Source organism: Triturus cristatus, chromosome 5_1 (genome assembly GCF_964204655.1).
Source record: "Triturus cristatus chromosome 5_1, aTriCri1.1, whole genome shotgun sequence".
In the NCBI taxonomy this organism is placed as follows: Eukaryota; Metazoa; Chordata; class Amphibia; order Caudata; family Salamandridae; genus Triturus; species Triturus cristatus.
Genome location: NC_140587.1, coordinates 594,274,236 through 594,300,795, shown reverse-complemented (window position 1 = coordinate 594,300,795; position 26,560 = coordinate 594,274,236). Strand labels below are relative to the sequence as shown.

Here is a 26,560-nt window from a genome sequence, read left to right as displayed (position 1 = left end):
GTGAACTCTGCCATCTGAGTCACAAATACTCCAACTGAGTGAACAGTTCGACACACACAATCCCATGTGGCTCCTTATCCACCTTCCTTCAACAAGAGCACCTCTGCCATTCATGTTAACTGACCACGCTCCGCACACTGTCCCACAGCTGACTTTTCTGACCTGATTATCGAAACAATCTAGACATCATTCGCACAGACCGAGCTCACAATGACCTCATTCTTGGATTTTGATGTAGTCACACAAGATGGCTACTCATTCACACACTGGCCATTAAATCAAAAAAACTCTTGGAGGCATGTAATTATATACAAATCCACTCTGCAAACTCACAACATTAAAATCACCATAAATGATGTCCTTCAATTGCCTCTTCAAACATGTAGCCCTCATCTTTCGTGGCACATAAAGTGGTTGCCACGTCTGTGACTCTCCTTTTACTACATATCAGTCACCCCTAAGATAGGCCCTAGCTAGCCCTATGGGCAGGGTGCGCTAACGGTAAAAGGTAGGACATGTGCCTTAGCTGTGTGGCATGTCCTGGTAGTGGCAAACAGCCATTTTGGTTTCTCACAACTGTGAGGCTGCCCTCTCATAGGAATGCATTGGGGATTCCCTGATATGTGTTTCAATGGTAATTCCTGATATGAGAGGAGTAGCATGATCAAGTTTGGTATGTTTGGAATAGTGGTAATAAATGCTGTGTGATGGTGTTCACAGATTTATTATCCCTATTTTAGAAATGCCACATTTAGAAGTGGGCATTTCTGTGTGCTGTGTGTCTTTGTGCCTTCCTGTTGTGTATTGCATGCCTGGTTCTGGAGTGACAGGGGCTGGGGAGGTGTAGTGGCTCCAGAGAGGCTGGGTGAGTCAGCGCTAGGTTGAATAGGCCGATTTGCATTTGGAGTAGTGGGAGGAGCAGAACCTGAACCTGAATAGGACACTGTGCCTGCCTTCCACAATGCTGGCTCTGCCCCCCCTGGTGGTGTGTCTGGGGCCAGGGCCTACACTGACAAAGGGAGATGATGTGCACCGTAAATGTGTTTTCCAGTGCCCCCCTCAGATCTGGTTTAGGCAAGGCACAGAGCCCTGTGCCAGGGGAAAACAAAGACATTTGAGGTGCAAATATTGGGGCTGTGACCCAATGAAGGAGAGAAACTTTGGGTGACCTGCTGGAAACTGAAGGACTGCTAGGCAAGGAGGAACCGCTGTGGGACCCAGCTGCTGTCTCCATGGGGTCCCTACGTGGCCTACCTGTGCCCAGCTCCGCCCCTCTGGACTTTGGGCCTGGTGTTTTGCCCTGGCTGAGAAGTAAAAGTGCATGTTTGGCACTGTGTTGTTGCCCTCCTATCTTTGAAAGACATTGTGTGGTAAGCACTAGGTTCTTGACCCTATGCGAGGGTCCCAGCAACACCACGTGGAAAGGGTTGTTCCTTACTGGCATTGTTTGGAGCTGTGCTGCAGAGTGCACTCTGGGAGCACTGTGAGGTCTAGTGCTCAGGAGGAGGCTCACTTCGTGTTGCTCGAGAAGAACACAAGTGGTAGGGAATTCCGGCCGGGGATTGCCCAAGCGATGAAGAGGCCGGAAGTCAGGCAAGACAGCGCCAGATCGTGGGCGGGGCTCTCTGGAGGAAAGGGAGAGCCCCGCATGTTGCCTCAAAGTTGCGAAGCAGGAATTCAGACAAGTAGAGCCGGACCTGGGGCGTGGCCGAACTGAAAAACGCTGTGCCAGAGCCGGAAGGTGGGTGGGGCTCCCGTACACTGGTGAGAGCCCTGCGCATTGGCCAGAACGAAGACGGAGCCTTGCAGGCTCGCCGGACACAGAGGAAAGGCCAGAGCCACGCAGACTCCCTACTTCTGCGTCCTCCCTGTTTCTCGGCTTTAACCGAGAGGAGAGGGGAACGTCAGGAGCCACTGGGAGCTCCAGAATCCGGCCTGATTGGCCCTGTGAGAGAAGAGAAACCCTGGTGAGTGGGGCTTACAAGGCACACTGTTGGTGCCTGCGTGTGCACATTTTCCCTTAAGCCCCGGTGAGGGGGGTTTACAAGGCACACTGTTGGTGCCTGTGGGTTCGCACTGCTGCACCGCCAGATTGTGGGCACCTGCAACACAGAGGCACTCCTATTTGAGGGAAGACAAGGGTGAGTTGCACCCTGCCCCCCAATTGCTTTGCAGGTCTTTTGGGGGGCATTGTTTCAGCTGTATCTGCAGCCAGGGGGCTAGTGGAAGCCCCGTGTCCAGAAGGAAGGGACACACAGAGCTAGTAGAGCCCTGACTTTGTGGGACAGAGGGCATCGTGGGACAGCGCAAGATGGGCCCCTGAGGATAAGGCCAGACGGCCTGGAGATCACCTCCATGTTTTGGTTGGGCGTAAGGTCCTGAGGTGATGTGCGCACCTTATTAGTGTTACTGTGGTGCACTATTGATTTAGGATGTACGCTATGATGTTTATGACTCATGCCTCATGATGTATGCATAATGCGTTTATGCTAAGTGCCTCTTCCCAGTAGATACTGGTTGTTTTTATTTTCACTACTTGTTTGTTCTAATGGTGATGACAATGGCCCAATTGGCCCTGTAATGTATCTAATCCTTGTAAAGTCATACCTAGTGCCAGTTGGCTCAGTGTATATATGTGATTATGCTCTAATGTGTTTTATGAGTAAAACAAAGGCTATTTTTATATAACCTGGTGTGGAGTTTCTTTTTTGGTGTGCCTAGTGTGCCACTGCTGTGTGAGTGTGCTGCGCAAATGCTTTACACATTGCCTCTGGGATAAGCCTGACTGCTCTGCCAAGCTACCAAGGGGGTGAGCAGGGGTTATCTTCAGCGTGTAAATCCCTTGCTCTGACTAGAGTGGTGGTTTCTGTCTGGCTCAGGTGCTTGCCCTAGCCAACCACAAAGCCCATTTCTAACAGTTTCCTGGCAGGCATAAATTGTTTAACCACTGCAGTTTTCTTTGTCACCAGTACATCTGAAGTAGTGAATGGGGTGCACAATGGGTGAAACAAGGTGTGACTACCCTTTTAAGTATGGAAACACCCACAACCTGGAAAATATGGCATTCTCAGTCTTCCCCATCCAGAAAAGGGTGAGAGATTTACTCTAGCGAAAAAGCCTGTGTCATTCGACTTTAAGGGTGGGAAGGGGAATGCATAACCCCAGGTTTAGTGGTGTTCATGGGGAAGGGGTTTCTCCACAGGGTAAAGCGTTTTCCCCAAAGAGACAAAAATCAAAAACAAATATGCATTTGTGCAACAGGATCCTTTTCCCCTTTGCTTCAATTCATACTTTATAGTATTACTCAAAGAGTGATTAGGATCCTTGGGGAGATGCCATCTGGCATTTACAGTAATACACCTAGGAACCAGCAATGGTACAGTTTTATGACATAACATTCTGAATACACGTTAATTCAAGAATTAGTACATCAGCATCCATATGCCTCTTGTATTGCTGATTTCACAGCCATGTTCATTGTTGCTGACACCAATTATACCTATCTTGGAGCCTTTGTCATCCTTGATGACTAACATAAAATATATGAATGGTACCATTGATGACTAACCCTGGACGTAGTTTGTGTAGTAGCGCTACGTGTAGCTATGCGAAGTGCACTTCGCACTTCGCACTATGCACGCTACGCATAGCTATGCGAACTGAGTAGTGCGGTAGGGAAATGCTGTTCACACTGATTGCACAGTGCCGGATGCTTGTCCGCACTGTGCAATCATTACAAACGGCATCTTGCACAGTGCAAGCGGTCGTTTTCTGATGCTCGAGTAGATTTGTACTCGAGCGGCAGCTTTCTCAACGCGGACTGGTAGTTTCTCATTGCGAGTGGTCGCGAGCATATGCGACCACTCGCAATGAGAAACCTGACCTCCCCGCGTTGAGAATCTCGCTGGGAGGTTTATTTTCTACGCTCGTGATCAGCAACTTGGTGTTGCTGATCGCGAATGAGGAAAAAGTCTCGCCGGGATGTTGATTTTGCTCGCTCGCAGTCACCAACTTGACGTTGAGGATCGCGAGCAAGCAAAAAATGCCCGCTACGCGTTTTTGCACTGCGCTATGTGCAATTTGCATAGTGCGTAGTAGCGCAAACTACGCACGCTCCGCGAGCGTACCGTAGTACTATGCCCAGGGTTATTGATGACATGTTTTCTTCACTGCAGCCCACATTACAGCTGGCAGAATCCACTGCTCTATGACAAGTAGGCTTCATAATCTCAGCAATAGCAATTCTGATCTTTCTAGCCACCATGCTATTACCTTCAGCATACAACCCACAGACCCACAAACTATCCCAAATGTGTCAGCTCGGACATGTGAAAAACACACTTTGATCATTTATGAACTTGAATATAGACATGTTAAATTAAACAACTACATTTTCTAAGCATAGACTCACATCTAAGTATGTCTGAAAAACGAAGTCCTGAAACATCGACTCTGCGTTACAGTTAAGAAACTAGGGCCTGATGTATCAATGGGTTTTACTGATTATATTTTTATAAAGAAATGTGTTGCTACCAAAGGCCTTATTTCTAGCACAACAATCACAGTATCTCACAATGCCAACAAACATAGGAACACCACAGCAAACTGTGTCTGCTATCAAAAAAACATGTTCAACGCAGTCAACAAAAGCAAAACCCTCTTCAAAGTGATCAAATATTCCCTCCATTCCTCCCTGCCCGGTTCCCATTCTGTGGAGAAAGGTATCAACATTGCCCCATTCACTGTTGACACGATGAACAAAATCAAACCCAACAACACAAGCACAAACTCACAATCTGCACATATCCCCAAGCCACATCTTCAAATGGCACTCATCCCCATATCACGATCATCGTTCTCTTAAAAGCCAGCTCATATTGCAATAGCAGCACTGTTCCCTCTTGAATGATCAAACTATCTTTAAGTCCTCTCATATGTCTTTCATATTGTCAACTCCTACTTCCTGACAGACAACTTCCCCACCTTTGAGCCAGCTGCGGCTTCATTTGGAACAGGATAAACCCATGAAGCTCAGAAAATCAAGTCTGTATCCAAGACAGGGGATGGAATATGCCCTCATAGGTGTCACCGTGGATCTACTGGAAGCATTCAATCAGGAGGGCTAGGACATCTAGACTTCCTAGACTGCAATCAATACCATGGACGGCAAACTCTTGGTCGAACACTAATAGTCCACAGCAGGCATCAGTAATCTCTGAGATAAATGTCTCAGATCTTTTCTGACTGGGAAAAAGCAGGGAGTAAAATTGTATTTTCAGGCATTCTCTTGGGGTATTGAATCCTTGCTGGGCAAAAGAAGATTTCAGGAATACATGCATTGGACTGAACTCATTTTTACCCAAAGTAAGGGGCCGATTCCGATGCGGTTAGGATGGCCTTCTAATGGCATTTGCTCCATTCGAATCGTATCGGAAACGTGTATTTTCGACAAATCAGAACGGTTTACGACTGACCGAGTACAATGCGAGTTAGAGGTTAGGAATATCCCAATCCGAACCCGATGGCATTCAGAATGACTGAGCCGTATGGAGCAGACTCATGCATCTCTACAGGCCGCGTTTCTGAACGACCGATGACGATGCTGGATTTGGACAGCCTTTTTGAATCGTGCCATTTGACTTTAATCGGCGGTCGGAATTAGACTTAGGGGCCTGTAGCGGGCACTCCTGTACCCGGAGCCTTCCCAATCAGGCCCTTGGGGGTATCCATGGGTAGCACAGGAGCGGAGCAGCGACCATGACGGAGCCGACAACGTAGCACCGGCTGCCACAGCAGAATCCTGAGAGCTACTGAGACCCGACACGGATTCGCGGGAGGAATCCGCCACCATTTTGGGAGCGCGCCGGGCCGGAACTACTGATGGTGAAACGGGGGAGAGAGCCCGGTGAGTGTTCCTTGTGCTATCCTCCTCCTACGCCTCCACCCCCCCTGCGCTGAGATAGACGCTGAGGACCCAGCGTCGCCTGGGGGGGTTCTGGCCGTCTGGTGACGGGGGGCAGTGAATGGACGTCTGCAGCGCCGGCAATTGAAGGGGGTCTCGCCCCCCTGGCAGTGTTCGGAGTGTGAAGGACGGCGGGGGTCCGGAGGAGACAGAGCCTCATCACAAATAGGGTAGGGATCCCAATTGACACGTAAGATCGGTGGCTGCCTTTGTGAGTGGGGAGAGTACCGGCTGGCTGCACGCTCGGTCTGCAAGGGAGCCCTGGTCTCAGAACTGCTGTGGGCCGGTACGGAGGGCCAGAGCAGTGGTCCTCGTGGGGGCTTGACGACAGGACCGGCTGTGGACAAGGGCATTGGGACGCCAGCTTACTCACTGCTGAAGATGGACCCGTCTGTGGGGGCAGAACTGTTGAGCCAGTGGGGCCCTTGGGGTGATTTCACGACATGAGGTCAAGGTCCTCACCTTTGAAGCTACGCCAGGGCTACAGTGCGGTGGAGATAGGGGGGTGTCGCTTCACTCCCTGGTTGGGACAGAGGTCCCTAACACTTTTAGCGCAGTGAACCTAGCGAGGCATTGGCAGCAGAGAGGATTATGTGATGTATCGGTAGCCTCCCGGCGCCCTCTGATTTCACGCATCCCTTGCCCCGAGCCAGAGATACCATTGACGCTACCTGCTGACGAAGCGTCGGAGACAATAGCACGTAGACCTCCGCACAGCTGCTTTGGCCCATTGGCGGTGGGCTATGCCCTCCTCTAGGAAGCGACAGGATAGGACCCATAAAGACCTGTTTGCCAAGGTACCAGCGGGACAGATGGCATCCGCTGCTGCTGTGGGTGCCTCCGGAGGGTGACGGGGGCGCGGAGCCCATTACCAAGTCATTCCTTGAATCCATGTTTGTGGCACTGAGCGAAGACATCCACACACTCAAACAGGAGTTCACCTCTGAGCTCAAGGAGGTCCGGCGCGACATGGACTGCATTGGAGAACGAGTCGCTGACTTGGAGGGCAAGAGCGATGGGAGAGATGTGGAGATTTCGGCGCTACAGCAAGAGATCATCAGGCTCCATGACCAACAATTTGATCTCCAAACCCACCTGGAGGACTTGGAAAACTGCTCCCGTCGCCATAATATCCGGATCAGAGGTGTAAAAGTGGATGATGCCTCAAAAGACCTCTTCACCTACACTAGGGAACTCTTTAATCACATCCTAGGTAGGTCCCCGGAGACTGAGCTGCGCGTGGATCGGGCGCACAGAGTGGGCCCTCCTAGAGCACCGACGGCTACCCCCTCGGACATTTTAGTCTGTGTTCAGGACTATCGCACCAAAGAAGCTATCCTTCAGAAAGCGCGTCAAATGCATCCTCTGACGTTTTGTGACCAGACGCCGGTGCTGTATCAGGACTTATCTGCTCTTACATTGCAAAAGAGACGAATCTTCAAGCCTGTCACTTCACACCTTCAACAGCACAACATCCCTTACAGTTGGGGCCATCCATTTAGGTTGGTGTTTCGCAAAGATAACAAGCTATACCAGCTATGCTCCTTATCTGAGGCTTGCAAACTTTTGGGGGTGGACATCCCGGACGCGGAGAGTGGAGAGGACGATCCCAAAGCAGAGGTTGCTGACTCCGGACCCCGCTGGCGCCAGCAGGGCTGCAGGCACCGCCCCAGGAGGCCCCCAGCTGCAGAAATCCCAAAAGGCCAGAAGTCGGCCTTGGAGGCTATCTCCGCAGATCTATCCAGCTCCAACTCTGGATGACCTCAGACGCTCTTCATAGCTGATTGCCTGTTTTATTAATGCTTAGATCGTTGGCGGGAGGGGGGCTTCCTTTTCACTTTTAGTGAACATACCCCAATGCCTTTTTTCCGATCACTGACGAGTGATGGACTCTGAGTTCTTTGTTATTGTTGTGGATTGCTCCTTTGGGGTTTTTTTTTCAGGGATGTTTTGGGGGGGTATTCGGTGCTCCACGTCCACTTTTCCTCTAGGGTTAGCCTGACACTTTGCGCCGGCGCGAGCCTGGATCGTCTGACCTCCCTGCCCGCTGGCGACACCATGCATAGCACATCCCTGACGCTCTGAATCCTACCAGACCACACACATGCCTCCCACCACACTTAGGATCTTAACTCTCAATGTACGGGGTCTCAATAACCCAGTGAAGCGTAGGGCAGTTCTGTCATGCCTAGAACCCTCTCAAGCAGATCTCTGCCTGCTGCACGAAACCCACCTTTTGGCGAGAGATTTCCACCGTCTCCAATCCCGGAAATTCCCCACCCAATTCTTCTCCTCTGGCCCTACTAAACAAGCTGGGGTGGCGATGTTGGTGGCCCAGAAGTTCGGGGGGAGGTCCTACACAGGGTGGCCGAGATTAAAGGGAGGCTCCTGACATACCGCTTCGCTCTGGGAGGGCTAACATTCACCATCGGATCCTTGTATGCCCCGAATGAAGGCCAGGAATGGTTCTTGCACTCAGCCCTAGCTGAAGCCACTGCCACAACAGATCGCAATATTATTCTTGGGGGAGACTTGAACCTGGTCTTCAATAACGGCAAGGATCGATCCAGCCACCGCACTCACCAATCGGGGGCAATCTCAACTGAGGGACTTGCGCGTTTACCTGACCTTGGGCTGTGCGATCTCTGGCGTCATTTTCATCCCCTAACCAGGGAATATTCATTTTATTCCAATGCACACAAGACCTATGCTAGACTGGATCACTTTTTAGCATCTACTCCAGTGCGCACAATCACGACAGACGTCGCTATAGGGGTGACCTCACTGTCGGATCACGCTCCGGTGCTTGCCACCCTCACCCTACCACCCCTGGCACGGCCGGCGAGGATATGGCGACTCAGGGACACTCTCTTACATCGAGATGACATTGTTACACGCATTCAGCACACCATTGACGACTACCTTTCACACAACGCAAACAAGGACACCACACTTGTTACACAATGGGCGGCATTGAAAGCAGTTATCAGGGGGGAGTTCATCGCGGTCCCCGTGGCTGACAAAAAGGAGCGTGGGCGTAAAAGGGATGAACTCACACAACAGACTCGAGAGCTGGAGCAGATGCACCAGAGGACGGGAGCCCCAAGGGTGTGGCGACAGCTTAAAGCTGTGCGCCACCAGCTAGCGGCGCTTGATCAAGATAGGGCGGAATTTGCGGTGCTTCGACTGAAGCATGCATATTATGCTGGAGGGGACAGATGCGGGTGCCTCCTTGCCCATAAATTGAGGGAGGTTCGTCAACGGCACGGAGTCAAGGAGCTCATCTGTTCGGATGGCACTTGCGTGTCTGAAGATGGTGCTATAGCGGAGACATTCCGCGACTTTTATGCCACCCTCTACACGGGGGCCTCGTTAGACAACTCTGAGGGGGCGGCCTTTCTGGATTCTGTTACCTTGCCTGCACTGACAAAGGCTCAGGCTGATCATCTGGACAGAGACATTCAGACGGAAGAGGTCACAGCCGCTATATCCCGTCTCAAGCAGGGGAAAGCCCCCAGTCTGGATGGCTTCTCCGCTATTTTCACAAAAAGTTTTGCACCATGCTCGCTCCGATTCTCGCCCGGCTGTTTAACTCCTTTGCCGTCCAGGGGGCGATATCAAGTGATCTCCTAGAGGCCTCCATAGCGGTAATCCCTAAACCCGAGAAGGACATATCTTGTTGCGGAGCATATCGCCCAATATCGCTTCTCAATATAGATTTTAAATTGTACACGGGAATTCTAGCTGCTGGTCTTGGCCCTCATATGCCAGGACTCATCTACCCGGACCAGGCCGGGTTTATCCCGGAGCGGCAAACATCGGATAATACTAAACGGATCTTGCATCTTATTGAGAAGGCTTCCCGGGTTCCGGGTGAGTACATGATGCTAGCCATCGATGCTGAAAAAGCATTCGACCGTGTGCACTGGCCCTAATTGGAGCAGGTATTAGAAAAGGTGGGGATGGGGGAACGATTTCGCACATATGTGCTTAACTGCTATAGGTTTCCCACAGCCACGGTCTGTGTGAATGGTTGCACATCCTCCCGATTCTATATTGAACGAGGTACGAGGCAGGGTTGCCCACTGTCGCCCCTTCTCTTTGCCCTATATATGGAGCCTCTAGCTCAGAGAATGCAGCAGAATCCGGAGGTCAAAGGGATCAAATTCGGGGGCTACGTCCATACGATTAGCTTATACACAGATGATGTGCTAGTCTCACTCGCGGAGCAGAGGAGCGCATTGCCGGCTTGCTGGGCAGAACTGGATACCTTTGCCCGAGCTGCTGGATTCAAGGTGAATGCTGAGAAATCCATGGCCCTAGATCTATCCTTGTCACGTTCCACCCGGGAAAACTTACAAACCTTGCTCCCTATCCAATGGGCGACGGATACAATTCCGTACCTGGGGATCCAGCTGGCTCCCTCCCTCCCTGAGGTGGTTAATACTAATTATGCGATATTGCGCCAAAAGGTCTGTCATGAGCTTGGCCGATGGAAACACTGTCCCCTTTCGTGGCTAGGTAAAATTGCAGCGGTCAAAATGACCATTCTGCCACAGATCCTTTATCACTTTCGCACTATACCTCTGAGGCCACCTGTGGGGTGGATTCGTCAGACGCAATCTGACTTGGCCCAGTTTATTTGGAACGGTCGGAAACCTTGTATGTGACGGGCACTAGTGAGGCTGGCGCCGAAAGACGGAGGGCTGGGAGTCCCTGATCTCCAGCTCTACTTCCAGACAGCACAGTTACGGTATTTGGTGGAGTGGAGCAGATGGGAATCGGAGAAACATTGGTTGTTTCAAGTTCAGGCGGTGGCGGCGCGACCCTTGAAGGAAATTCATTTCCTGCGCAAGCCCCATAGGCCCCCTCATCTCTACGCCTCATATATCACGAGGGTCCCCCTGGAAGTTTGGGACGCCACTAACATTAAACACGAACTGACAGCCTTCCCTTCCCCACTCACCCCGTTGGCTGACAACCCTGGAATGGATAAGGCAGCGTTTGCGGGCTGGAGGTCGGCTGGTTGCCGGTTTCTGTATCATATCTATGGCGCTGGAGGGGTCAACTCTTTCGCCCAGTTGAAGCAGGACTTTGGGCTCCCGGAGACAGAGAGACTAAGATATCTACAAGTACGACATAGGGCGCTTCAACCACGGGTCCGCTCTGAGGCGGACAGGCGCCTTTCCCCTTACGAAAGATGGCTTGTCACCCATACGTTAGATAAAAATCTCATCTCCGACCTTTATAAGTGGCTACAGATCAACCACGCACACATACACAACCCTAGCAGGGAGCGGTGAGAGCGTGAGTTGGGTAGGACACTCAGCCACAAAGAGTGGGAGGGAATATATTACAGGGCCAGACACTCTGCGTATCACATGGGGCTCACGGAGACACTTACGAAGATTGTGACATACTGGTACTACACCCCGGAACGCTTGCATACAATGGACAGAGCCCGAGAGGCTATGTGTTGGAGGGGCTGCGGACAGGTGGGCAACCTGGTACACTTACTTTGGGAGTGCGAACACGTTCAACCCTACTGGACCCAGGTGCTGGATGAGGTGGACAAGCACTTTGAGACTGAGATACCACGTTTTCCAGCCTATGTACTGTTAGGTCTCCCTAATTCTCTGACCTATCCCTTAAAATCTCGTAGAGGTAGACAGATGGCCATAGCACTAGGGTCGGCGACACAAAACATACTTATGCACTGGTGCTCCCCCAACGTTCCAACATTTACAGGCTGGCTGCACCGCCTGTGGTATGTCCTTGGTATGGAGAAATTGGCACTTACAATGGCGGGGGAGGGAACCCGGTATGACGAGCTGTGGCAACCATTTCTGTCGCTTTTGGCGGCCGAATTCCAGGAGTTCACATGCCCCCGCTATCTCCGGTTGTTGTGTCTTACGGAGACAAAACAGGCGGATTGCTGAGAGGGTAGTGAGGGCTTAGCATAGCTTTGGTGATGGACGTGGAGCACGAACAGGGAGGGGGGCAGAGGGGGAGGAGAGGGGGGATACCGGGGGTTCTTTCTTTTTTCTTATTCTTTTTCTCTTATTTAATTGTTAATTCAAGCGTGCTATCTGTCAGCTAAGCGCACACTGGTGAGATGGTGCTCTACAGTCACTTAGATCAGTGGTTATATCGCAGCCTTACAAGGTGGAAGCTATATGTATATTGTATGCTGTTTTTGAATTGCAATTAATAAAAACATTTAAACCATAAAAATGTTAAACTCTTGTAAGTAATTGTGTTGTTGGTTGACTGGGATGTGAGCCCTGGTCAGGCAGCAACCACAATCCTTGTCAAGGTGATGCACAAGCCAACCCTAAATTAACCCGTGCTCAAAACTCTGGTAGCTTGGCACAGAGCAGTTACGCTTAACTTAGAGGCAATGTGTAAAGTATTTGTGCAACGCTACAAACAGTAATAAAGTGTAAACACCACAGAAAACAGATCCCTCACCAAGTTAGGAGAATAGAACGTTCTTTAAAAAATAAAACAGGATCCAAAACAACAAAAATCCAATCCGTGCAACCAGAGATATGCAATTTTAGAGATTTAAGAGAAAAGGGTGTCAAAAAGCATAGAGCAATAACTGTAGATATATGATCAAGCCGGAATAGGCCAAAGTCGCAAGTTGAGGCTAACCGCGATGGAGCGCTGGTTGGCTACAGGGACCCAGTTTGGCCTGCTGAACAAACTACCTTAAATCCTGGTTTGCAGAGTGTTGCGAAGACACACGTCACGAGGCGCTGTGAAACTGTGCTCTAGGTCCGACATCGCTGTTGAGGCTGGCATCGATGAGGGATGCGAGGACTTGTGCCGAAGATGTGTCGCGCAGTGACAGCTCCAATGGGCTGTGATGTGGATCTTAGCGAGGGGTCCGATTCACACAGTAGCTGTGCTGCATCGGTTCTGCTCATGGTTTGAGCCACACAGTGGAGGAGATATTTCGGTTCTACTAAATCCACAGAGGCTGGCAGAGCACCTTAGGCTCACTTCCAAGTGTCCAAGATTGGTGTGATTCCACTTGGCAGAGTAGACTCAAGGCACAGTTCAGGAGCAGATGCAGGTGCAAGATTGATGGAAGCCCATTGTGTCTCTAAGGCTTCAAATTACTGGAATCACTTTGGGTTGTGAGTTAAAGAGATGCAGGTCCAGTCCTTCCCACAAAGGCAAGAGGGCAGCAGATCAGCACAGCAGGATAGCATTCCTTCAGAGCAGTAGTCCAGCAGCGTGGTAGTCCTTTCAGCAGCACAGAAGTCTTTTTCTGGCAGAGTATCCACAGGTCCAGAAGTGTACTGAAGAGTGTGTGTCTGAATTCCAGTATTTATACACTATAGTGCATTTTTGAAGTGGGGAGAAGCTTCTAGAGGTATATGTCTGAAGTGCACAGGTGCCCTGCCTTCCTGGCTCCAGACTAGCTACAGGGGGTATGCAGCCCTGTTTGTGAAGACAGGACACAGTCTATTCATGTGTAAGTGGAGTTGGGTCCAGCTCCTCCCTTCCATCCTGCCAGGATTGGCCCATCCAGTCACACCTAAACTCCCCATTGTGTGTGGCTGTATACACACAGCCCAACCAAGTCATGTGACCCAGAGACAGGCTGCATGAACCAAATGGCTAAGAAAAGAAAATGCCAAATTTCTTAAAGTGCCTTTTCAAAATTGTAATTTAATATCTGGCATCGCCATCAGCTAGGATTATTCATTACAGTGCCAGAGACCAAACATGAACTGGTTACCTGTTACCATTTGGAAATTAGACTTGGAAAATATAATACGATAAGTCCAATGTTATCCTATGGGAGAGGTAGGCTTTGCAGTAGTGAAAAATGCATCTTAGAGTTTTCCACTACCAGTACATGTACACCTTAAACGTACATGTCCTACTTTTCAAATGAATTGCACCCTGACCTCTGGGCTGTCCAGGGTCTACCTTAGGAATGCCTTATATGTATTAAAAAGGACGGTTTGAGTCTGGCAACAGGTTTACTTTGCCTGGCAGAAATGACTGTTTAAAACTGCACATGCACAGGCTGAAATGGTATGCCTGAGGCATGTTTAAAGTTCTGCTTAAGTGGGTGGCACACTCAGTACTGCAGGCCCACTAGTAGCATATAATTTACATGCCCTGGGCATAGGTAGTGCCACTTTACTACAGGCTTACACGTACATTAAATATACCAATTGGGTACAGCCTTTCTAACAGCTTTTAAGGAGAGAGCACAAGCTCTTTTGTTATGGAATAGTCTCATTTTGACCTACTAATGATTATGGACCTTATAGCATTTTCACAAATGTTTGAAAACGTATCTTTTCAAATTATAAATATAATTCTTGCTTTAGTTTTTGTGTGATTATTCCTGATTTAGCACCAAGAAATCACATACAAACAGCATGTGCTCTATAAATGTCTAGATCAAACCAGATCTCCCTGTTCGATGCTCTACTGAAAACTCGAATTGTTTTCTGCTCTAAGTGACTGGCTCTTGAATTCATCCATAACTCGCCCATTCGGGAATCTTACATGAATTTCCTTTAATAATTTCAAAAGTCATGTGACATTTTTTTTGTCTGTTCATGAGGTACAAGCAATAATGTGTAATATGTTTGAACTGTTTCATCAGCGCTCCCACGCTGGACATATTCGTGCCCAGCAGTGAAGTGCAGTTTATGAATAGTTGTTATCAAAACAGCAAGAAAACTGCAACCTTGAAACAAACAACGCGTTATAGTAAAACTCCAACATTCACAACAAATAAACGGCAATAGTTCCACAGTAGGCTCTCTGACAATGAAGTTCCGATGCAGAGTCATATACGAATAAAATAAGCGATTATGTCATATGTGATGGCAGAATAACGGATGCAAATGGGTACCGTTTTCCATCATTGCCTCAAAATCTAACTGGATCAAAGATGCATTCTTCACTATAATAACACAATCTATAAAGATGATCCTGGTGTCATACTGCGACCAACAGGCCACCCATATCTGCATATGGTCAATAAATCCAGCGGTTATTTTCCCAGGCCTGCGCAGTATCCACCAGATTCTATCAAACATTAAACAGCCGATTCCTAGACTTTCCCATTTCAAGCTTCATGAAAGGCGGGAGCCTCTCCACGTTCCACAAACACAGCATTTGTGAGACAAATTAACAGTGCAGCAGATTCACATGCTTTAAAGTTAATGGTCTGTCAAAATATTAACAATGCCGCTCTCTGGAAAGAAATTAGACTTTTCGAGACAAATCTGTGTTTATCAGATGGGACAGATTGCGCCTTGTCTGACTGACTTAGCTTGTGTGACAGAGCTCGGAGCTGCCTGTGGGTTCACAAGTCCTTCAGAGCGCGCGCTCCACGCGAGCCTTTCAACAACAGCGCTCAACAATCCGAGGTAAAGTTTTATTTATCGGGTCTGACCACCTACTTCTGCTTCCAAGCATAAGGCCCTGTGCACTCCATCAGCTCCCAACAATGGCCGCAAGCTTGGACAATCTGTCTTGTGTCTTTATCGGCCGAGGCTTCAATGGGGCGGCATCGATTAAATGGCGACCCACGCACAAGGCGGCGTCTCATTAGAAAGCACTCTGAAAGGGGGCAGCAACCTTTCCAATGAGAATGGGCTGTTTTTATTTCGGGTATGAAAGGTCCATTACCCGGCCCTACATTCATGTGTTTGTGGACAAAGGTTTTTTTTATTTTTTTTATTTCAGTGTAACGTTTCGTTGCATCCCATGTCTTTTGGGAGCGGGCTCATTTGGAAGGAGTCCAGCACGTTTCTATATGGCGACAGACTTAGTCTTGGCAACGCAAGACCCTTCAACGCGTTCTTTGACTTTAGTATTTTTTTTATATCGTTTGTTACTCCTTTGTGTAAGCCTCTTGGCAAGTTGATTTTCATAGCGTGTGTCGAAGGGTAGTACAGCGGAAAGAAATCAGGTGCAGTCATTTGCATTTTAGATAGGAGACAGCCTAACCTGCTAATGTCAAGATAGCTTATCTGCAGCATTTATGTGAACCGACTTGCAGCTTACTGCCTGAAACCTCACCTTGAACAAACATCAGAGGGCAGTCACAGGAAAAAGTTGGGCTTAACAGAGTCCTCGATTGCAGAAGGAAGTGGGGGGTTAAGGGAGGGTGACTTTCTGATCAATGAATATAGTCTTTACTAGGAAAGGCAGGTACGGTGTTTTCTCCATTTGATTTTAGACTGCAACTATAAATGAAACACACTATACTCTCCTGTTACACGCATACACACTGAATGTCAAGGCACATTTGTTTTGAAAAAAAAAGCTGCACTGCGATGACTGCTGACTTTCTACGGCCCTGGGAGGGGTGTTGGGAAAAACATCAATGTTATGTTTATTTTTTGTTCAATGCTTTTTAAATACAACCAAATGGAGAATTAATAAAAGGCTACCTATATGATTAACAACAAGAATTAACGACACCAGTACGGTTGGCTGTTTTATAAGTGAAGCTGCTTCTTCACTGTTTAGCAAGACTGAGTGAGTCGTGTGGATAGGTAAGTCAGTGAATGACTGTGAGAATGTTCCAGCAGACAGGGCATTAGTGAATGAATGAATGACTACATGGAAAATTAATGGCTGCGTATTTGCGTAGATGTTTAAGTGAGTATATTGTTGGAGGGCTGAATGAAATGGTGAGTATATGAATAGATGGATAGATGCAGGTCATCCAACAACCTGAGACATCAGGCAACAATACTGATCTCATACAAATGACAGAAATTACAAAATGACGCTGATGCAGGCATTAACCAGAGCAGCTGTACTACATCACAGTGCATGACAATATACCGCATTGCATTGTATTTTATTGCAAAGCATCCTTGCACTATTGAGTATTTTGCATTGCAAAATATTGCATTGCATAATATTGTTGCATTATGCATCACTTTGAACTGTGGAGTATTGCACTGCAAGTATAGTTCCATAACACTGTATAATATTGAATGGCATAGTACTTTGAATTTTTGTATATTATTGCAGTGCTTTATTGTATAACATTACACACCGCATGCAATATTGTTGCCTTGCAAAGCACTAGACCTTATAGTATTGCTGCATTGTGTGTAAGTGGCATGTCAAGTATTATTGCACTGCACCGTGTATTTTATCAGTAAGCAACACCTCCATTTAATGGCAGGGAGTGGCAGCAGAAGGCTGCTGCCAGTAGCAGTGAACCTTCACTCTTCCCACAAAGATCCCGGGTGGAGAGTGACGCAGAACAACAACCAGGGATAACAGAGAGCTTTATAGCAGTCATGCCCTGCTACTCACACTGAGACACTTCCACATGCAAGTGAATGGAACAGAATAGAATTGTAGTGCTACAAAACTACTTCCAAGCAATAAAACACTACTTCAATGTCAGAGTCACTCCACAAGAGGCAGCCAGAGTCAGGGGCGGACTGGCTACCGGGCGTTTTGGTGTGCTGCCAAGCTGGGTGCTGATTTCGTTGATGGGGACCTGCGTGTGCTTAAAACCATTCGTTTTGCTTTGTTTATTTAGAAGCACACGCAGGTCCCCATCAACGAAATCAGCCCCCACCGCAGTGAAATCAGAGCCAAGCTTGGCAGCACACCAAAATGCCCGGTAGCCAGTCCGGCCCTGGCCAGAATGCAATTCTAAAAAGAAAAACATATTTTGTGAACTATTAAGTACTTCAACTATTAAATCCTTCACAACTCATACAGTATAAAAGGTTGATGTATTGTTTGTGCTGAAGATTGTGGCTATGCACACATTGTGTCAAAAACTCTAGGAATGAGGCCATCATCCTAAGCATAAGGTAGGCTACAAAGCTCTACGGACAAGGAGAGCAGAATATTTGGTCGTGGGCAGCCAGAGGCTCCTGGGTGTCCGTGCCCTCTGCCTCTTGGTCTCTAGTTGCATGTCTAAGTCATGAAGTGGAAGCCACCTTAAATGATAGAGATTCCCCTCACAGTCCAATTAGGATTGCTATCAGACTAAAACTGCACATCACAAGTTAAAGCATTGTGATACATTGACTGCATGCAGGGACAAATGTGAGGGGTGGATATGTGTGCTGTCAGCACTCACCACTTGTGGGAGGGTCGGGCGGGGCAAGCAAGTTGGGGAGAGGAGTTGGCCTAACGGCTAGGGCGGTCGACCTCGAATCTGGGGTACCAGGTTCGAGTATCGGTAGTGACGCTGAACATCCTGTGATTCTGGGCAAATCATTTAATCTCCCCGTGCCTAACAAAAATAAATGAATGTGTCCTCATGTAATGCAACTGGTGCTATGTAAAGCGCTATGATACCCGATACTGTCGGGTCAAGTTTGCGCTGTATAAAACTTCATTAAAAAAAAAGCAACAGTATTAACAGTTTAATCCTAGAAAGATTACTTGTTTGCCAATTACAACAGAAAAAGTACATATTTATCTGATCAATACTTCTATGGACTGATCAAAATGTAAAAGATACTTCAGTGATGCAGTAACTGAAGGGCTGTTGATCAAAGCCCCTGCAAGTTAACTGTACACAACTGCAAGTCTTTGAATTTGCCAGTCCGAAAGGCAATCACTCGCCCTACTCATGGAAATGCTACACATGGGGGCTTGCCAAGATGGCGTCATTTGCACAGTTAACAACAGTGGAGCTTTAAGCACTGTTACACTGCATATAGGTCTGGTGTTTAAAGTCGTGCTCCAACTCTGATGCCTTTCTTAAAAAGAGATGCATGTTTTTCCAATATCATAAATTTAACAGCTGTCTTTCATGAGACATGTAACTTATCACTGCTTACATTTAGATGACTGGGAATGCAACTGAGAGCCGCGCTGAAGAAACCCCCCTACCTAAATACCATATCCAGGCCCCCCATCCTTCCAGGGGGTCACTGGAAAACCAAAGACCCAGGAAACAATTTCAACAACCTCCTCACAGAGAAAGTCAGAAACATGAAAAACCAAAGCCATCAATGAAGCCACCTTCCCACACCAGCCCAATTCCTTCACTTTCCTCTCTTCACCTGAGCTTCACTATAACTGCATTCTACTATCAATCCAACTGAACTGACCAAAGCTCTTCTAAGTGCAGTCAGTCTCTTCCAAGCCCTGAGCAATTCACACTTATCCTCCTGAGCTAGAAAATACATCACCTTTTCGGTAAAGACATCACAGAGCAGATCAATCAGTTTCCCTCCCCCAAAGATTCCATCCTAATTCCATGTAAACTGGCGGCCCTTTGGAAAATTTATCTTTAGAGCCCAACAAGTTGGAATCTGTTTGTCCCATTGCTGGACTTCCTTGGACTCTAAACTCCTAGAAAAAGTGGTGGTGGTGGTGTCCAAACTGCAACTCCTTTTGAAGAACTCAAGATCTTGAACTTATGTGATGGCTATAGAATCTCCTATCTATCCCTGGCTTCTTTGCTACAGTTGCTATGGTGGTCCATCCCACCCTCAGCAACAAAATGCCATTAATCACCTGCTTACACCCAAGAGTGGTTCTCCTGTTTTCTAAACGACGCTCAACAAACCAACCATCAACTTCCCTATCCAGGCATGTCACTGCCCTCTCCAGGGACTCTTGACATTGTTCTCTTCTAGTTTATGTTTTTTTTACATCTTCACGTACCCTTTCATTAAGCTACTACAATACATGATCAAAAGCTTTTCCTCCTTTTCTAGGTGCATGAAATTCAGTGGCCTAAAATTTAACCAAGCTCAATCTGTAGTCTCTCCTAATAATTGTAAACGTAACCGTCATAGTAACCACCATCACCTCCTCCAGTTGGTATTTTTTTCACCACCCCATGACAAAAACCACCCCAATACAAAACCAGAGTATACATAGACACCATGATGATCAAGATCAACACGTTCGCAAAACACCATTTCTTTTAGTGAAGAAGTCCCTGATGCTATCATCGACACCACATTAGAAAAAGCCAATACCTCTGCTATGTCCTTCGGTTATTTTAATTTTCCGCACTCCAGAAAACACACAACACAGCCACTACACATGGCATAGGGATGAAAAAGTAAGACCACACCATCTGACAATTTTCGCTGGCTGCGTGAAAAAGTGCATTTACATTCAGTATACTTAAGTCTCACTTACAAATGCCTGACCTATATAGCCCCCTACACCTCTACTATATCCTGCAACACCCCACAAACTGACCACTGCACTTGGCAGGCCACAGCCTCCTGTTCAAGCCTTGAGACCTATACTGGGGGAGTAGACCTCTGCTTGTCTGTACAGTCAAAAACCTATGGAACACCTTCACTACTCTTGTGAAAGTCCCACCACTCATATAACGCCTGCACATCCTGATGTACTTTCACAGATTCATATAGACCTGCTTTTTTCTACCCCAGACATGAGTGTAGCTCTGTTCACATTATCTCCTTATTTTTGACTTTATGACCTGTAATTGCTGCATCAGTTACCAGGTAGCCTTATCATCCTCTTGAAAGCTGGGTGAGCCATCCTCCCATTAATAAGTAATGGAGGAGGGAATTGGTGCATCTTATCTTGCCACCAGACGCTACCCAGAATCCCGGGTAGCAGGGAGGGCTACAGATGCTGCAAAGCTCTGGGCAATGTCAGTCTAAAAGAGGAGCACAACTAGTCAGTCAGTGAGATTAATGCCAGTGTTTGAAACTGCAAAACCCAATGCCCAGCGCCAAAAAGCAAACACAGAGCAACATTTGATACTGGGCGCTTTTCTATCAGAGGACAACTATAAATAAAGTGTCCTATCACCCAATGAGGCGAGAATTCCATGCATCCTCAAAGTGCTCTTACCACTTTCAAACTATTAACATGCATTGGGGCACTGTAAGTCTTACAGTGCCCCAATGAATGTTTATGGTTTGAAAGTGTGTCAAAAATGTAAACACCATCATCTGAAAATAATGTTCTCCCTTGTTTCCTTACATTTGACTTTCAAACACAGCCTGCTGCATAAAACATGGGAGAGCAAGAGAAAAGGCAAACAGTAGCACAAAACCACGTAGTGCTTAATTTGTGCTGGTGATTGTAGGTGGTTGAAAAAAAGACACAGCGTTGAAGGTAGGAGTCAAGTTTATTGGGTCTAACGTCCTCCAGGTCCCGGCAGCAACTGCCACCGTGGGACACCACATTCTAGAGTGGAACCCCACTAAGCTACACGAGCTCAAGACAAGTTCCAAGCAGACCCCAATACACCCCCCCTTCCTTCACAATAAAGAAAAACATGAAGAACAGAGGATGAATAAAGATGAGGGGGAAAAAAACAGTAAAAAAATTGCAGTCTAAGAACAGGCAACATAGCATAATACAGTGATGACATTACAGCATTTTGTAATCATGAAAATTTGCAGGAACAGACTTCAATCTGGTGGATGCGCCCCTAGAAGGAACACGGTCAGAATGAATAGTTTCCCTCCTGTGAACATTGGAGGGCACAATCATAGAGGGGGAATGAACACCAAATTTCTTGTTGACATAGTCAAGCATAGACTCGGGTACAATGGAAACAGCACACTTGTTCCAAACTTTCCCGTTCTCCAACACCACCACATGAATCTTTACTGCAGACACTCTTTTGGGCGCTGAGAAGCGAGAATCCCCCTTGATAAGAAAACCGGGTCTCTTGACTCTCACCCAAACGCCCACTTTGACAGGCAATAAACATCGAACTCCCAGCCTGGTGTCATACTTAGCCTAAACAGCAGCCCCGACATCAGTTACAAAAGACAATTTCTTTGTGTCCACCTCCCTCCTGGACATCCATTCTTTGTTTAATTTGGAGCCAGCAACACTCCCCCTAAGGTAAACGGGGCAATACCAGTACTAACATGGGGAATGGTCCTCACAGCCCACAGCATGTCGCTGACAGCTTGTCGCCAATGTAATCCATTCACTAATTCCAGCTGCAGGTGTTCGTTGATAAAACGGTTAAAGCGCTCAACTAAACCATTACTGCATGGGTGATAAAGGGATGTAAGGATGTGTCTTACACCTATATCCTTGAGAAATGTTTGCATCTCGCAGGAAACCAACTGGGTACCATTATCTGACACAGGGCCGGACTGCCTACCGGGCGTTTTGGCATGTTGCCGAGCTGGGGGCTGATTTCGTTGATGGGGACCTGCGTGTGATGAATTAAATTCGTTTTGCTTTGTTTATTTCGAAGCACACGCAGGTCTCCATCAACTAAATTAGCCCCTACCGCAGTGACATCAGCCCCCAGCTCGACAGCATGCCAAAACGCCCGGTAGGCAGTCTGGCCCTGGGCTGACACCAACTCCTCAGGAAAACCTTCCCTGAGAAAGACATCCTGCAGAAAGTTGATAACAGATGAAGCGTTTGCATTGTCTACGAACCTGACTTCAGGCCATTTAGACATGTAGTCAATTAGAACTAGAGCATATTTGGGAGAACTTCCAACGAGTCCAAAAGGACACGCAATGTCAAAGGCCAATTTAGTGCAAGGAGTGTTCCTCACCTCTTCAGGTTCACCGGGGAAGGATGTGTTACCTGGGATTTGTCGCTTGTAACACAAACGCAGCAATCACAACAAAATGCTCAACATCCTTATCAAGGGCAGGCCACCAAAAATCCTGTCTCACCCTGCGTTTCATAGAGTGAATGCCAGGATGGCCATCATGAGCCAAATTCAAAATCCTTTTGCGTATGGACAAAGGAACTACCAACAAACCACCTCTCCTCAATACCCCATCAACCACGGATAACTCATGTAGGGCATTAAATCAGAGGGGCAATCTTTGTCGCTAGGCCACACACAAGCTAAGAGATCAATGACTTTCGTAACATCATCATCTTCAGACATACTTTCCAACCATTCATGTTCCGAAAGAGCACCGCCAAGAGTGTCTTCCAATGAGCACACCACACAAACCATCTCCAAATTATCACACTCCAATATGTTTTTTGGCTCCAGCAACATACTCAAGCCGATAGCGGAACTCCTGTAGTCTATATTACCATTTAGAAATGCGTGGCGGGGCCCTGCCACCTCCCTTAGTGGTAAACAAATCGACCAAAGGTTTATTTTCAGTTCTTAAGATAAACTTGTTGCCAGACAAGAAATTTCTGAAGTGTTGGACTCCCCACCACAAACCTAAGGCTTCCTTTTCAATGGTCTTATAGGTGCTCTCGGCACCCCTTAAGGTCCTTGAAGCGAAGGCTATGGTTTGTTCACGACCATCACCCCTCCTCTGAAGAAGGACTGCCCCTAAACCAACATTGCTCGCATCAGTGGATACAATACATAGGTCATTAATGTTAAATGGTTTAAGGGGATGAGTGTGTACAATTTCTTGTTTGATTGATTAAAAATTGTTGTTGCAATCAACATCCCACACATACTTAATATTTTTCTTTAGCAAGTTCCGCATGGAAGCGGTTTTGGTGGAAAAGTTACTGACGAATTTGGTGTAATACTCCACCAGCCCTAAATAAAAGCGAAGTTGGTCCTTGTTCAGAGGTGTGGGTGCATTCTGGATAGCCTCAAAGATCTTCAGTTTGGGTTCAATTCCCTTGTGTGAGATATGATGACCAAGGTAATCAACACCTTGCACTTATCTGCCCTCAACGTTAAACCACAAGATTTAATAATGCTCAGAACATGCTTGACCCTCTCATCGTGTTCAGATTCCATCTTCCCATAAATGAGAATATCGTCCTGAAAAAATAAGACTCCAGCAAAGTCCCTAAATAGGTTGTTCATCAATCTCTGAAACACTGCTGAAGCCGAGGCAACGCCAAAAGGCTTGCAAATGTCGCGATAAGCACCCTCTGGAGTGACAAAAGATGTTAGATGTCTAGATTCCTTACACAGCTCAATTTGGTGATACGCTGAAGAAATATCAAGGGAGGTAAAAAAACTTGGCACCCTCCAGAGTGGCTAACATTTCATTGATGTTTGGTAGTGGTTGACGATCAACCCAGATGTTAGCGTTGAGAGCTCTCAAGTCAACACACATCCTGAGAGATTTGTGGGATTTCCGTGCTAAAACAATAGGGGCCAACAATTCCAAACCTTCAATAGGTTCAATAACCCCTGCTGTACACAGACGTTCCAATTCACGCTTGAGTTCATTATGTAGACTCAAGGGTACCTTGCGAACTTTATGAGCTACAGTCTTTGCACCATCCTTGAGTACAATGCAATGCTGAAAGCCCTTTAGTTTCCCAAGTTCACCATTAAATACCTCAGAAAAAATGTGTGCCCACTTGTCATTGGATAGCTGAGTAACAGTGTGGGCAGGGGATGCATTAGGAGATGTGAGATTATAGAATTGGCTGAGAGCATTGCGGGACACCACCATATCAGGATGATTAGGGTCTAGGACAATATTAAGAGAGCCCTGCTCATCCCACCCCAACAAGTTCACACCATCCTTGACTACAAACACAGTCCCTGTAGCTTGATTAGCATTAAAAGCCAGATTTGGCAAAACCTTTCCTAAAACTTCCACTCTTTTACCCCCATATGCAAAGATAATGATGTTAGATTGTTCCAATTGGACACCGACTACTTTGCTAAAATATTTGACATTGATGATGGTAAAAGGCGAACCCGAATCTGCAAAAAAAACAAGGCAAATCTCATTAACACTAATGTTGCATGAAAGAGATTTCCTTTTGTGAGAACCCCCCCAAAGAAGATAGTTCGACAATACCTTCAGCCTAAGACGATGAAGGGGACAACATCAACAGTTCGGAGTTCTCATCATCAGAATCCATCAGGTTTTCTGCAATGGCCTTCACCACCTGAGTTGAACTCTTCTTAACCATGACAGCTTTGCACATTCTGGAGTAGTGACCTTTCTTTCCACATTTATAACAAGTTTGATTCAAGGCAAAACAAAATTTGACATTCCCTAAATGTGACTTGCTCCCACAACGGAAGCACATTACCTCATTTTGTTAAGGTTTGGCTTTGAGGTAAAGTGTAGTAGGACGTGAAACACTAGCGGTGGATCCCTTTGAAGATTTAGAGACAGGATTGGATATTAAAGAGTTTGACTTCGCTTTTCGAGACAGTACAACCCATTTCATTTACGCAAAATTGGGAGTGCTCAATACTCCTAGCCAACGTGAGTGAAGTTTCTAAATCAGGATCATCAGAGGACAATAATTTTTCTTGGATCTTTTTGTCAGACGTCTTTTCAATTAATTGGTCACAAATGATCTCTTCTCTAAACTCCCTGTAGTTGTAGGTGACTGCTAGGATTCTAAGAGCAGCAACAAAGTCATCAATTGACTCACCGGGAGTTTGAGCACGTTGTAGGAACTTGTGACGTTCAAGAACAATATTTCTTTTAGGACCGAATCTTTTATCTAAGGTTTTGACAACAGAAGGATAGTCATCAATGAGTAGAGAATCTCCATTGTCACCACCACTTACTAGAGTACTTACCACTCTAAAGGTAAGGTTTTCAAAGTGTTCCTACCCTCAGAGCCTTGATTGGAAATCAAGACCGCTTTCTTCTTCTTAGAAGTAAAGGTCTTTCCACTGTTTCCACTGAACAGGTGGTGTACCAGCAGACTGTAAAAAGGGTGGAGACGCCGAAACGTGATCCATGGCCAAGCATGGGTGAGTTGCTGCCCAACACCAACACAAACTGCAAACCTAAGCAAGTCGATATTCCCAGACAAAATGGCAAAATGACGCGAGAGTGCACATGGAATTATATGGAAACTTGAAAGTTGATAGGTGGCGTGCACATCACAGGTGCAGGTCTAGAGTAACGGTGCGCAAATACGTCACAGGAGAATGTCATGAAGTGTGCACATCACTGACGACAAAGGAATGTAGAGAGAAAACAAGGGTGTGCACATTACCGGATGCGCAATATCGAAATTGCCCTAAAATGTGCGCATTATTGAAGGAATGCAGAAACCACAGAGAATGCAGAGAGAAACAAGGGTGTGCGCATCACCAAATGCGCAAAAACAGAATAAAATGGAGTAACAATACCTGAATGGAAGAAAGGTGTGCGCATCACCGAATGCGCAGAGTTAAAGTGCAGAACAGACAAAAGCATGACTAACAGGAAAGCGGTGTGTACATCACCGAATGCACAGGATAGGAACTCTGTTTTGTGCCACTCAGGAATGCGATCTTAGGCCAAGTGATGGATGCTGGATTGGACAGGCTCGAAACAGCCTGAACCAAGATGGCGGCTGGCACGCTGGGGCGGCTGACGTGGTGGAAGTTGTGCAAGGTGACGTAAGGCTGGAGTAACAAGGATCAGTATCCTGACAATGGTGCGCGCAGGAACAGTAACCAAGTGACGGTGTGCAAGCCTTCGCTGCACCGCAAGGACAACACCAACTGGCACAGGAGCAGGTGCCGTGCGCTGAACAGGAAATCAGCCCAAACTTGCCAAAGCTACTTGGAACTCCCGGAATGACGCTCCGGACTGTAGCGCCAACACCACGGAACAACAGGAAGGACTGGCAGACCACAGGCAGATCCGAAGAAGACAGACGGAGGATCCAGGACACAGAACACAGCGTGGCACAGACTCAGGAGCACTACAAGAGGGAATCTGTAGGCATCAGAGC

The 26,560-nt window shown here is 47.2% G+C and overlaps 1 protein-coding gene across 2 annotated transcripts in view; it reads right to left on the bottom strand.

Annotated features, from left to right (window-relative positions):
* The window catches only part of CYP7B1 (cytochrome P450 family 7 subfamily B member 1), a 666,301-nt gene that overhangs the window by 459,662 nt on the left and 180,079 nt on the right, over positions 1-26,560 (bottom strand). The window contains exon 1 of one of the 2 annotated variants that reach the window (XM_085605531.1): positions 15,406-15,507. The exons of the other annotated variant lie outside the window; for it this stretch is intronic. Coding sequence (XP_085461657.1) covers positions 15,406-15,440 — 35 coding nt within the window. The 5' untranslated portion in view covers positions 15,441-15,507. Of the gene's footprint in view, positions 1-15,405; positions 15,508-26,560 lie in introns of those variants that run through there. 2 annotated transcript variants of the gene reach the window in all.